Source organism: Solenopsis invicta, chromosome 14 (assembly GCF_016802725.1).
Source record: "Solenopsis invicta isolate M01_SB chromosome 14, UNIL_Sinv_3.0, whole genome shotgun sequence".
Taxonomy (NCBI): domain Eukaryota; kingdom Metazoa; phylum Arthropoda; class Insecta; order Hymenoptera; family Formicidae; genus Solenopsis; species Solenopsis invicta.
The window spans coordinates 14,312,729-14,327,040 of NC_052677.1; the positions used below are offsets into that span (position 1 = coordinate 14,312,729).

The 14,312-nt window shown below is 45.3% G+C and overlaps 1 protein-coding gene and 1 long non-coding RNA gene across 3 annotated transcripts in view; one reads left to right on the top strand and one right to left on the bottom strand.

The window, feature by feature from the left end:
- The window catches only part of LOC105207784 (mucin-19), a 247,762-nt gene that overhangs the window by 17,439 nt on the left and 216,011 nt on the right, over nt 1-14,312 (bottom strand). For both annotated transcript variants that reach the window (XM_026132305.2, XM_026132306.2), the window contains exon 4: nt 3,616-4,331. In XM_026132305.2, coding sequence (XP_025988090.2) covers nt 3,616-4,331 — 716 coding nt within the window. The remainder of the gene's footprint in view (nt 1-3,615; nt 4,332-14,312) is intronic.
- The window catches only part of LOC120359611, a 77,314-nt gene continuing 67,330 nt past the window's right edge, over nt 4,329-14,312 (top strand). Inside the window, exon 1 of the long non-coding RNA XR_005576389.1 lies at nt 4,329-5,112. This is a non-coding gene — a long non-coding RNA (uncharacterized LOC120359611). The remainder of the gene's footprint in view (nt 5,113-14,312) is intronic.

A 14,312-nucleotide genomic window follows, 5' to 3' on the forward strand; every position in this document is an offset into this window, starting at 1 on the left:
AGAATTTTCCTGCTGATCGATGTGCTGACAGCACTTGATATGTAAACGTATTATCGGTATTATTGGCAACTATTACGGGCGCACGAGTTTACAATTTGTTTTCAAATAAAGCGCTCTTTTATTTTCACATGCGAAGAACGTGAAAAAAAAAAATCTCAAAGTTTAAATACAAATTTTTCTTTCGACGCCGTAATTTTCTTTCTCGATTTATCTAATTATTTTTTTATAATTATAAAAATTAAATAAAGTTCTAATTGGAAGTATCATTTGAAGAATCGTGTTCACTGCAATGCCGCGTGTGTTTGCAATGCCATATTATTTTGACAGTAATCACGAAAGTAGCTAGAAAACACTTTCCGTTAGCACTACGACGTTAATTCAGTCCTATCGTAACTGAGAGGTAGCTCTGTGTCAATCTCGGCGCTCCAACTTGTTAAAGACATAACGGATTACTATTGAAGCGTGTATTTCGACATCCGTTCCGGATAATCGCGTGTCTTCGTCCGGCTCGCTTATGGCGACAAAATACCTCAACGGCAGTACAAACGGTCCGCGAGCAGTCCGGGAGAGAGAAGTACGGAGCTAATAGAGTTTCGAAGTGTATCGTCACGCGAGCTCTAACGAGCTTAAATTTCGGTTTAAATTTGTTCGACGGAACGAAACGTAAACAAAACGCGAGCGTGCGATAGCGTGCACGTGTACATGGCCCGCACGTGTCACCACGCCGCTCATTCAATGACAACCCTCGTGCGTTTCGAGAGAAACTCTCTCCCAAGGTTTTTGCACACGTCGCGTGCGTTTGCAAACGCGAGAACGACAGTTCCGATATGTCGCGTTTCTCTCTTTCTCTCGATCTTTTCTTTTTTCTTTATTTTTCTCCGCGACCCTTTCGCCGAGAGACTGAAACTTATTTCGATTACATTCCAGCATTACCCACGCCTTTGCAACGGAGCCGCTGCAATGGATAAGCACATCGCGCGGTGCATACGTATATACGTACCTATGTACGCGAGTCGTCCGAGAGAGAAACCGGTTTGCTGTACGTTTTAATTTCACGCCGACATCGGCGCAATTCAGTTTACACGGATACTCCCCGTTTCCTAACGCGCGCGTCTCGCGAGATTAACGCACCGGCCGTGCGCGCGCGTACGTTTTCGGGCATTCCATTTCGGGGATAAAGTGCACCGCGTAAACGCGCCGCGTAAAATCTACTACATGGGAGCAGCGCGCTTTAATCCTGCGAAAATCTGTTGCAATTATCTCAATGCGTCATCGCTCCTCTGCAATTATCTCTTGTGAGCCAAGATCAAAGTATAGGTAATTATACCGCGGCGGAGATATGTGGCAACAAGTTCTGTCATTTTAAATATCGTCTTTGTTTTGGTCACTTGCGAGTTACGAGTCCTGTGATGCACATATTTGATTGACAGACATTTTTATGAAGTAGACACTACTATTTATTTTTTTCGACGGAATGCCAAGGCCGGCCGTTTATTACCTCGGTAGAGCACGTTGCAACGAATAATAACTTGTTGTTCAAAGTGTCATTTCTATTATAATTATTCACACACATTGCATTACATGTCATACAAAATTAACATCTTTATACAATATACCGGCAATTATTTGAAGACAACAGCTCGATAATCACAGTAGAGCACAGGACGAGGAAATATTGGAAAATTATTCAAGATTGTCACTTCTATTATGATCGTTCACAAACTGCTACGTGCTATATGAGAAAAAAAGAGAGAACAAATTTTATGAAGCAAAAAGTATTGGTAATTTTCCCGCAAAGTAACATTTGAGTCAGATAAAATCAGATAACATCAGATACATCGTCTTTCGTTTTATAAATTTTTTGAAAATAATTTGTTTTTTTTTATCGAATTTCACGAATCGTATTTTAAAGCGGTATAATTACGATTGTTCGATTAATATTAAACGTCATATTTATTAGTTATCAGTTATTAAGAAGCATTTATGATTTTGTTAAACATTTTTAAACGATTTCTTTTAATCTGCTTTGCGGTTTCACGAGATGTTTTAACAAACTTCCGTTCACGAGTGACGAGTGTCCGAATTTAAACGAACTGCACCATTTTCAACGACGAGTCCAGTCTCAGTTTTGACACCATCGTTCGAAAATCGATTGATTAGCGGCATTCAAGTTTCACTGCTTTCTCACTGATCGACGCACACTATCGATTAAAGAACAGTCCATCCATATACTCCGATTTCTCACTCGTTGATCCAAAGAAAGTGTGATGATCTACTGTGGTGATCCTCGCAGAAGTCAGCAGCAAGAATAGAATCGATTACGATCAAAGCGTCGATGAAAAGATTGTCCATTAAGAAATCGCGACTTGGCCTGTCAAGAGTGTCGAAACTTCAGATTCTGACGTTTGCGGAGAAGCGTAGTTACAGTTTCAATTTAGTTGCATATAATTAACAATATTTTTCTGCAATATGATTTATCTCAGAGAATCGTGTATTAAAAAGTGCGACAGCTGTACGAGCGTTGCCTTCGAGTTCAAGTGACAGCGTTTTTTTCACTCCAAGAGCATCACATTCGATAACTTCGCTATTTCCAACCAGTTTGAGTCTTTTTTTTTAGCAAATCTTTGATTGAGAAATTATCACTTTGTCGACGCGTAACGAACTCCAATCACGCTCGTAGCTCCAAATTGCCTTCTCGACCTTCCTCGCGAGAGTAGATCTTCTCTTTCTTCTCCTCCTCCTTCGTCGATTCCGTCCTCTTCGATGTAGCGGATGCGTCCGACGGGACTCCCATCAGGATTTACATGTTACTGCGCAGGTATCTCACTTCAGGTACCGATATCTCGATCCGTTGCTCCGACGTCGCTGAACATCACTCACACCAACGACGCATGAGACACTTTCGATGCACTGTTCGTCGTTAAACTCTCTGCTCTCACTCGTCGTCATCGTTCTCAGCATTTCACCGGGGGGTTTTTTTTTCACGATTATATATCGCGCAACTGTATTTTACTATCACCGTAAAACGGAAGCATTTAATTTTTTTTATCCGCAAAGATACGAAGAGATTAATGCCTGTTGACGTCTGTGTTTTATTCCAAGGATCGATTTATCATCGCGTGTACGCGAATAGAGGATTATTCCTGGTTAGACGCGATCGTCGAAGATAATCATTATGTAACGCGGCGACAGTTTGAAAGGTCTCGATTCGCGTCAGCGTTCGCGAAAATATTCTTCGGTATGGACTTCGTCGGGTTACGTGTCGAGTGCCAAAGTGTCCGCGAAGCACCTATTCGTAGAGAATGTCACTGAACTAATGATCGTCTCTGGCGGTCGCTGTCACGTCTGGAGGTAATCCAAAAGTTGAAATCGCGCTCTCCCGACGAGCGCGTCCGTCTCATTTCGGAGCGCAGCTGATCTCGTTGCGCGCGCGAAACGTCAACCGCGTGTCTCTTCGGCGATCGTCCAAATACGATACGTCCAAGTCCCGTTGTGTCGTTGTATCACGGATGTCACGATCGCGCGACGTATCGTCACTTCGCGGGGGAAGAAGAGTTTCTCGCGATTACGGAGTGTCGTGTATGTCGTGTGTAAATTCGGTGTGTCGACACTCACCTGCAGTATGTATCCTCGCGTGTAATCCTCGTGGGTCCAACCGAAGGCAGCTAGGATACGTGTCACTTGCGCGGGGGGCAACTGGTTGAACAACTGATCGAGCAAGATCTTAAGGCGTATCGGCAGTGCGCGCGAGCCGTAGAGTACGAGGGATGCGACGTCAAACGCGGCCGTCGGCTCGACAGTCTCTGAAGCCGGTGGCCTCTCCTCCTTCTCCGCAACTTCGCCACCACCACCGGCACAACCACCTCCACCACCACCGCCGCCGTTACGATCCCCACCGGGGGTACTGCCGCCACCACTACCACTATCACTGCCACCACCACTACCGCCACCTCCGCCGCCGCCGTCACCTCCACCACCGCTACCTCCCCCTCCTTCACTTCCTGCACTACCAGTCGCGGGTGCCGTCATCGTCGTTGTTGTCGTCGTCGTTGTCGTCGTCGTCGTCATCGTCGTCGTTGCCGCCACCGCCGTCGTCGTCGTCGTCGCCGTCGTCGTCGCCGTCGTCGTCGTCGTCACCGATGCCGGGTGTTTTACCCTCCCTACTACGCTTTTGTCCTCCCTACTAGCGGAACGAGGGCCGGAGACGACATCCCCACTACCTGATGCACCACCACCCAACCGCTGCTGTTGTTGTTGAGCATGCTGCTGCTGCTGCTGCTGCTGCTGTTGCTGTTGCTGTTGCTGGTGGATGCTTGACAGTCGCGCCAGCGCTGAAACACAAGCAAGTGGAAAAGAGAGAGGTCAGAAAAGAACTTTCTTGCCGGTAGTGCACGCGTGCGTGCGAGCGCGTGTGTATCGGTGGGTGAATGTGGACAAACGTCCTCTGTCGTCCCTTCCTCTCCCACCCGTGTCCCCACCCTATCCAGCCCCCCTCGCGTGCCCCACCAGTGTCCCAAGCTCCGGGTACTCCCACCCCCGCACACTCTCGTCTTTCTCCGTTCGTGTCGTGTCTCCCTTTCTCGCGGTTCGATTTCTTTCTCTCTCTCTTTCCCCTTCGTCCGGTCGTCCCCTCGAGCGGACTCGGGTGTCCCCCTGTCCCCCACCGCCGGTCTGTCCTTCTCTCTCCGGTTCTGTCTCCGGTATCGTCGAGGCAACCTAGGGTCGCCGTGGCACCGAGGGTACTTACTTACCCCCATCCGTCCTCGCGACCGGACCTACCGTCTCCCACTCCCAATCGACCCTACTACTAGCACCGCCAGCGTCATTTCTACCACTACCATTGCTACTACCACTATCGTTTACTACTACCACACCAACGTCGCCGTCGTCAGTCCGGTACCACCACTAGTGCTGTGCCACCACTATACGCCGAGTTATACGAGGACGACCGCGATGAGTCGCGCGGCGTCCTCCCCTCCATCCGGATTTTCTCATGAGACTCCGGCATCCATCAACCTGCTGCTGCCGCCGCCGTCGTACCGTCTCGACTTGTACGAGGACCATCCGCACGCTACCGGCGCGGCGCGGCAAGAAGAGAGCAACAGTATTCTCGTAGGTATATCCTCGCGACGCGATTTCGATCGTTCGATTTCATAGCGCGCTTCGGGACTACTGCGGGGCCTATCCCTCGAATTTAATACAAGAATCGATTATACATGCTTTTTCCTCGTCACCAAATTGAAATAATGAAAATTACATCTATGTTACGCAAATAAGTATATGATATATATGGTTGCATCATTGCTCAATGCGTGCATAATCACATGGAACTCAATTTGTTTCAAATTCACTATATGACTGAGATTAAAGTGAGATGCATCATGCTCTCTCCGTTATATACACACGTATATACGATACTATCCCGAACTTAATATAGGCTACTTTGTAGTGCAGTTGTGCGGATAATCCGATTCGAGTTGCACTTTGATATTCGAGGAGAAAGTTGATGTTGCGAAGGTGGACGGTCATAAGTATTTTGATGCAAGTTGTACAAACTCTCAGTTTGTAAACGAACGTGTAGTAATACATGTTCATTTATGTTTTGTGGTACATAATAAACATATATATATATATATATATATATGTGTATGTAAGTATGTATGTATGTATGTATGTATGTGTGCACATATAAGACTATAAAACTCTGTTTCCGGTAGTTGTGATATTAATACTGTTATAGACATTTTGAGATTTTCATATTTTAAAACGGTAATTACAGTAGAAGAACCGTGTAACAGTTAATTAACTATTTCGCAAAAGTTCAGACAATGGACTTGCAAGTTACTCATTCAGAAATGACTTCAGAATCAGGAGTGTGCTCGATAATACGCTTCGTATGAGATAAAGGAAGCTCTAATTAAAGAAAATATTAATTTAACGTAACATTGCTGTTCTGCACGTTTTACTGCAAAAGGAAGGAAGCAACGGGAGACACAAAAATTCGCGCAAAAATGACCGAAAGCGCGCGCCGTCGATTCCAATAGAATTACATCGCGATACGGTTATTTATTGGTGATCCGACTCTATTGAATCACGATTCCTTGCCGCGGCACTATCGAAAGTATGCGCTCGTGAGCACCGATGCACGGAATGCATTTTGTATTAACTATTTTCCCTCGCCGCGCACCCCTCGTCTTTAAATTAATAATCGTAGTCCACGAACGTGGCGCGTGAGATTGGGCGGATTGATAAATCGCGTATAATAAACGCCGGATAAACGTATGACAAATCGACGTATCGTATCGTCGTGAAATCGATATAAGCATCGCCGGAGATTTATTGTTACCTTGGGTGCAACGTTCCTTAATGAGGCAAAAGCGGATCATCGGCCGCTCGTCGCCTCGTAAGCGCTTCGCGCGCTCCGGTATCGCGTTATGGCGATCGTGGTAGGGAATCGCGCACTCCGCGTGTGCTCGGTCGCGCAAAAAAGGAAAAAAAAATAATAACGTCGACGCTTTCTTGGACACGGTAGCAGCCGACGCAGGTTGTGTGCGCACGCTCATCGTTGTCGTCGTCGTGGGGAACACCCATCCAATACCAACGGGGACCAGCGGACGCTTTCCCTCTAGAACCGTCACGCTTTTCGCACCTGACGATTACTATCTCGGGACACGAAAGTTTATGGATCTCCTTATAGCCTCGCGCGGACTTGGCGCGAACTCGCAGATCGTATCGCGGATCGCAGCGGCGGCGCGGCGCGGCGGTTCTGTTTCGTATATGACGAAAACGCTAATCGAACGCGTTGCGCGCTGATGCTCTTCTCCTATCTGCCCTCTCCTCGTTTCTCTTCATCAATTTGCGAGCTCCGCGTTTGTCGGACGGGATGATCGAAAGTGTCCATCGCTAGTGCGATTGATATTCGCCGCATGAATGTGAACGAACGATAAGAGATTGGAGTAACGCAATTATTTTTTTAGGAAGCATATTGCGATCGTTCGTCCTTCGTCAGGGAATCGTGATACGCGCGCCCATAGACATGGACTATTGGAAAATTTATTTATTCTTCGATTAATAAATCAATCTTTTCTTTTAACGGCAATTGGATCATATCAACCATTTCTGTGGAATTTTAGGGAAACAAAACTTGTATAGGAAATGAGACCAAGAGTTGTAAAATTGTTAATAAAAAGAGGAAATAGAAAACTTTTCGAGTTCACTGTTTTCTTTTTAAACGAACAAAATTAATTCATCTAAAAGCTTTATTACGATTCGAATCACAAGTAGATATTACAATCGCATCGGATGACTGAGGATTAATAATGATTCGAAAAGTAGATATTCTTTTTTCGAGATGAAAGATTTTTTTTGAGGGGACCGACAGATAATCTCTCATTGCGTGTCGATGGGAAAGTCGTCGCAGCCGGGATCCATTACGTGATTTCTTTTTGTGCGATCGATAAGATTTGAGGGGGCGGTGTGTTCTCCGTGCGGCGACGATGGGCCTTTGCCAGCGTGATTGTCGTTATAGGTGCCACGTCGAGGGGTTCCCCGCGAGCGGTCTCGACCCTCGCGGCTGGGCCCAGCGTGGGATCAATAAAAACCAAGGAGTCATCGCGATTGGGCGCCACTTGTCATTAATGACTATCCGGTTTTTCGATTTAATTAAACGGCGATGACGATCTTGCCACCTAAATGCCGTGGCCGCGACCGCAGCGGCGAATGAGCTCCGCGCAGGCATTTAGAATGAAAGATCTACGCGACTAGATAGAGATAAAGATCAAAGCAATGATCCTTTCGCTGCTCTAAATATGCGTTTAAAAATCGCTGACGATTGTCGATATCGATGTCGGTTTCGCGTGCAGCTTTAAATAAAATCATTAATTAGAGGAGCGGATCCGCATTTCAACGGTGTAATCGATAATCCGTATTTTACGCGCACAAGATACCGCAGGAGCACCAGTGCCGCTGAATTACACATACATAACCACGCGGAGAAGCGCGGGTGGGATACGTTGAATATAAAAACAAATCGCGTCAGTCGGTGGCGTACGAAATCGCATTTCCCGCGGCAGTGATAAACAAAACAGAATTATCTACGGACCGTCGCTATTTACCCGATCCTTGTTTTATTTCCCCTGACAGGCGCGCGTTGTTTTTTGCGTAATACCGGTGCACGCGGTCGAAGCCGGATTCGCGGGCGTGTGTATAAGCGTGTGTGTGCGTGTGCGTGCGTGCGTGTGTGTGTGTGTGTGTGTGTTTTGAATGTGTGTGCGCGCGTGTGTCAACGAATTTTTCCGCGAGCACGTCCGCGTATCGAGGGGACGGTAATCCGATACCGAACGACGTCCCCGCGTGCGCTTGATTTGCGCGATATAAATGAAAATTAAACGGATCGCCATTCGCTTTTGTTCGCGGTTAAATTAACGGGTCCGAAAAATTTGCATCTTCACGATCATCGTGTGTCATATCGAGCTACGCATGCTACGTTATGTATTTTAATTCACCGAGGATGAGAAAATATAATTTTTAAAGGAGATAATTTTTTTTTTTTAAGAGGTAAAAGATGTGTATCGGTATATCGTTACATTATCTAATTATGAATGCATTAATTCTTGACTTTTTATTCTTTGATTTTGTTTTTCTCTAGTTTCCAAGAAAAAACGTATGACATTTTTTTCCAATTAATTTTCGCGTGACATCGAACGTGTCCTTCGTTTTTTCGATCCTAATCCAAATAACAGAGGGGGAAAATGCGCGAATCGAGAAAAATCGCCCGAGGCAGTCTAATCCTATTTCCCGGAGCGACGCGACGGACGAAGCCGACGAATCATCCGCCGTTATTTACCCGGTTTCTCGTTTTTTCCCCGCACGTTACATTTCCATTTTTCCATAGTTTCAAATCTCAGAGAAATTTTTTTTTTTTTTCAAAAAAAACTTTTACGCTACTTCGTTTTGTCGAGGAATCGAATAATAATACAATCAAACCAATTCCATCTAACGACAGGATTGCTGTTTCCGCACGATGGATACCAATATCATGATCGTTGAGATACGCTCGCTCTTGAGTAAAATCTCTTCCCAGACAAACACGATTACATCGGCGATATGAATGCCCCCGGTATTTCTCCAACTGCTCGAGAAACCGATGCCCCTGGTGGAATGCCCCTTCGACATTTTCGCGAACGGAAAGCCCATACCGCCGCGAGTCTATCGACAGTTTTTTTTTTTTTTTTTACGGTTGTACATCCCGCGGTGTTTACGGGGGCGGCTTTCGACCCTTTTCGAAAACCGAAAGCCTGACGGTCGGTCGATCCCGAGCGCACCCGGCCACGGAATGGAGATTCGAGTTTGTACGCGCGTGTGTACGTGTGCATATATATATATATATGTATATATATGTATAACCGCACGAGGACGACCGTAGTGGGATGTAATATCAATACGCCGCGGAAGCTGGATAGTCGCGTCTGATTTTCCGAGCGCATCGGCACGTGGATAATGTTTTAATGGAGTTTGCGGAGTGCGAGGAGAGCGAGAGCGAGCGAGAGAAAGAGAAAGGGAGAGAGATACTTGGCCGGGCTCTGGTAGAGGCCAAGGGTGAAGTCGGCACACGGTTTACATACCATTTACTCGCGCCCTGTAACCTTGTCGAACGCTTGTTTACAGTGTTATACAAACGGCGTCGCCAGCATTCTCGATGCCGAACCCATCACGAGCTCTCGTCGTCGTGAAACATCGAGTAATTTCCATTCCTCCCTCTCGACTGACCCCTCTCTTCTATCATCCACTGATTTATTTTACTTAATTCTTTTTTAGAAGTAATAGAAACTAATTTTTCAGCGTATCTTATTTCAGTAGTGAACGATTTAGAATTTTTAATTCAAATGTTTTAGGAATTTATTATTTATTTCAAAAATATCATTAGAGCATTATATTAGAACGTGCAGCGAGGGAAAATATTCGGATATCCTTTCTTTCGAAAGCTCAGAGGGAGCAAGGGTTCAAGGGAACACAACACGCGATTTGCGACTAGGAGCGACGTCGTGTTTCAAACTTGAGGCTTGCGGCCGAGTCCGTGCCAACGCTATTGTGATTTATGGCCGCGTTTATAATGACACTTTCAATCCGGCGCCGTTCGTCCCTTGGCGGCGGGCGACCGAAGATTATACCGTCCGCGTAAAGTAAGCAAGAAGTCACTTATTACGTTGTTAGGGAAATTACACGGAGTTTGCGCAATCTCCGCACCGCGGACTTTCTTCGGACTGTGTCAAACTCCCCTCCGTCTTCAGATATCTCTCTTCTATTCTCGTCTATTTCCGAGTACTCCTAAAGTCCGGACATGGGGAAGGAGGAGAGTAAAAAAGTAGGTGCAAAGTGTCGGACGATTCGATCAAAATTCTCTCTGGCTTTTCGCCTTTATGCCTAACGAGATTGGAAAAAGATTTCGTGATACTTATTCAGGATTGAGGAAGACGTCAACGCGCACTCTCTTAACGATCCGCCATTATTCGTGACTCGACGACTGACCTACTGAAGGCGTAATCGAATATCGGGTTTCGCTTACGCATCGACGGTCTCAACAAATTGCCTTTTCGTCCTCGCGTGAGACTTTATGTCTTCTGCCGCGCGGACGCCATTTCGCAACGGTTCGCTGAAACAAGACGTCGGTTATTACGTAAAAGTTGGCTCATAGTCAGCCCTGACACGATCCTCGCGCAACGGGGATCGATCGTGCTACCCGATCGCCGTTTTGCAGAAGGTTAACCAATACCGGCGCGCCGAAGGGACCCCCACGAAGGACCGCCGCGCCGCCGCCACAATGGACAGCCGGCCACCGTGCCCTGTCGCAATCGTTCGCACGAACGTGTAAAAGACACCGGGCACGACAAGTGATCGCTGTATCCCCCCCGATACAGATAGAGATCTACCAGGTGTCCGTGAAGAGGACGTTATCTCTTCCACGTTGTGTATTTCGGCCGTGTAACTGCATTGCGTGTTTCCTGCCAATCTTGCTCCGATTATGCCCTTTTACTTCCTCTAATTTGTAAGTTCGCTTTCTTCGGATTGCAGAACGTAAAACGTGTATTTCGTTACGCAAATGTACCACCTGTGCCGACTGAACTTTGGGTAGCGTGGCAGCAATACTATGGTGTTTTCATTGAAAGTAAAACGATGGATGTGTAGGACGGCAGTTAGACCATAGATTTATAACAATCGGATCCGATTTCTATTGTTAATATATCCCGGCGATGTATTTTGGAAGAATTCGTGCTTCAGGATTATCGCGCGCTGCCGCGCATCACCTGCTGCCTCTCGACACTATCCGGATTGTGTTGCGGCGAGGCGGTCGCTCAGAGACGAAAAAAAAGGAGCCGCTAATTATGAAAACTATCATTTGTTACCGAACGTGGAGAACGGTCGTGTTCTCCGCATGGGGCACTCGACGGGCTTTTTCGGGCGTCGTTAGCTTTTTTTCACGCTTTTTATGAACGCGTAATCGCCTTTTTATGAACTCTATTATTCAGCATGCGTGAGTTGAATCGTTCCGATGATGGATGCATGTTATCAGTATCGGATACATTTAACAAAAGTTACGTTGACTGTTTGATTTCTTCTCGATATTGTTTACCTGTTTTTACCATTTTAAAAGTTATCGAAGTTTAAAAACTGAAAGCTTCTTAGGTTAATTCTTTCTTCTTCTGATTAACGACAAAAAAATTTTGATCGTAAATATCCGAATTTTCGCTATAGAACTAACTGCGAAGAAGAAAACAAGGAAACATTTGATTTATAATGGTTTATATCGCTAAAATTATTTTATTAGAGTTTTATTGTTATATGCAAAAAATTTTAATTTAATTCATAATGTTACTCTCATCAAATTTGCAAATAAGTGTTACGAAACGCGATTTTACATAAGCAAGCGATTTACAAGAGCAAACGAAAAATTAAATAACTTTTAATAAGAGAATTGTGCTGAAATTTTACACAAATATTTTTAATAAAATTTATAAAAATTATACTCTAATAAAACAATTTATAAAATTTTTGAAAATTTTTGCTAATACTTTGAGATGTGACACATGTACATCCTTAAATAACTTTGAGTAGTAATTTCACAGAAAGCGAAAAGGATTTTTCAACGACAAGTCGGAAAGGTTTTCCTTCGTTCTAAAGTGTCATTGATTGACGCATAAACATCGATCTTGAATCTTCGCTCGTAAAATATTTGCTCTACGACCCCGGTAAGAATTTTGTTAGCATTTCTTCAGCCTTGCCCAGCACAATGTTGAGAAGACTCGCAGGCGCCGATGACCAGCCGAAATTTGCATGGTTCACTCGGTTCGTTCCTCCTTTCACACATCGTGGGTGAGCCTGCGACAGGTTTCCATTTCTTTAGCCACGCCAGTGATACTTCACGCAAATCCTCCCTTCGTATATCCCCGTAGCGTTCCCTCGCGTGGGTCAACGTATCTTTGAGTGTTGAATAGCGCGGACAATGCAGTCTCGACTCCTAATGCTGAAAATGTGTCACGCCCTGCGATCGAGGGTGTTATGCCGTGGAAACGTTTCATCGGTCTTGATCATCCGATCTCGGGAGATCGCTCGAAGGTGTCGGCTTGTTTGATCGCTAAATTTTGATATATGGAATGTGTACGTAATCAAATGACGAATTATATTGTGTTATTTGGAAAGAAATGTAGGAAAAGAAATGATATTTTCTCTCTCAAAACGGAGCAAAACCTATTAATCTCGTAACACGTGATATCCTGTTCAATTTTTTCATGTAATTTTATTAAATGAGGTTTAAAGAAATATTGCTTTTAATAAATGAAAATATGTTCGTATTTTAACAGAAATAGAATTTTTTTTTCTCATACTTGGTCAAATTATAACTCATAAGAGTTACAATTCGACCAAGTATATGAGAGAAAAAATTCTATTTCTGTTAAAATGCGAACATATTTTCAAATGATGTCTCGTGAAATTTCAGCCACATGAAAAGAATTAACGGTATAAAAAGATTTACAAGAGGAAAAATTGAAGAAGCGGCGACTGAAAAAAATGTCCGCTGTGTTGAATACTCTGTATAGTTCAACTTAACGGATTCATTGTCCCTCTTTTTGTGTACCGTCTGTAACACCGATAATTCGATCAAACACTCCTATACCCATAGGATTTTTGCATCGCTTTTTTTTTTTTTTTTTTCAAGCGCATATTGTTGGTGCAACGAATCCGCGGGGTCTCTGTAGACCCAGCGCGATTACAATCGGTTTTTCGCGCCTCCGCGTTTTTGCACAACGTTCGACGAATAACAGGGCGATTTCCGGCTACTCCCGAGGACGATCGTTCTGGTAGTTCGCGAAAAATTCGCCGAAAAAAAAAGCGGCCGGGAAAGCCGCCGCTACCGACTTTCGTTTCAGCGAGGGAAGGGCGGGTTGGCCGGCGGCTCGCGAAATCCAGGGTTATTTTTGCATGTCGGCATGCTGCGCTGCGAAGGGGTTAATTCTTTAATGGACGTGTAACGTAGAGAGAGAGAGAGAAAGAGAGCACGTGTGAGTGTGCACGCGAAATAATTTTTTGTTCTTTCGAAGAATATTCGGATATAGAAGAATATCGGCTGGCCATCGCGTATATTTTTCCCGTGATGTTTTAATCAATTGTCTCCTTTTCATGTCGCTCGCAGTGTACCAATAACTCGCGATATTCCTCCCTGCACGTGCTACATACGCGATTGTAATAATTAGCATTCCGTACTTGTACAGTCAAAGCGGAGCACCCTGCGCGGCTTACCGCGCGCAGTGCTCGGCTCGGCTCGACTCGGCTCGACGTCAGGTGTACGATTATCTCTTCGCGAATCACGGCTGGCCCGTTGCGCAAGGCGGTCGCAGCTTCGACACGAGCTGATCATTAATTTTACAGCCGGATTAAGCACGGAGCATCGTCGGAATAGAGAAATAAATCGGCGATAGTTTGCCCGAGCGCCATTGTTCTCGCGCCGTTCTCTCGTAAACTATAAGCCCGAGAGGGGGCGATTAATTGAAGACATTATACCGCGGCGGTAATATTGATGGCGATATAAATAATGTAACGCCTGAGGAGGATTTGGAGAAGCCTTGATTTCGTCAAACGTCGATTTCGGTCGCGCTCGAAAATGTGCAACGACAGTCAGCGGCGCTTTCTCTCTCTCTCTCTCTTTCTCTCAGTTTTCCTCCCCGCAAGAAAGCGGCGCGGCGCCCGCTTACGAATGAGAAAATCCACGCTCGAAAATCGCTTTGCGGTTTGGAAAGCGTGCCGACGATGAATCTTTG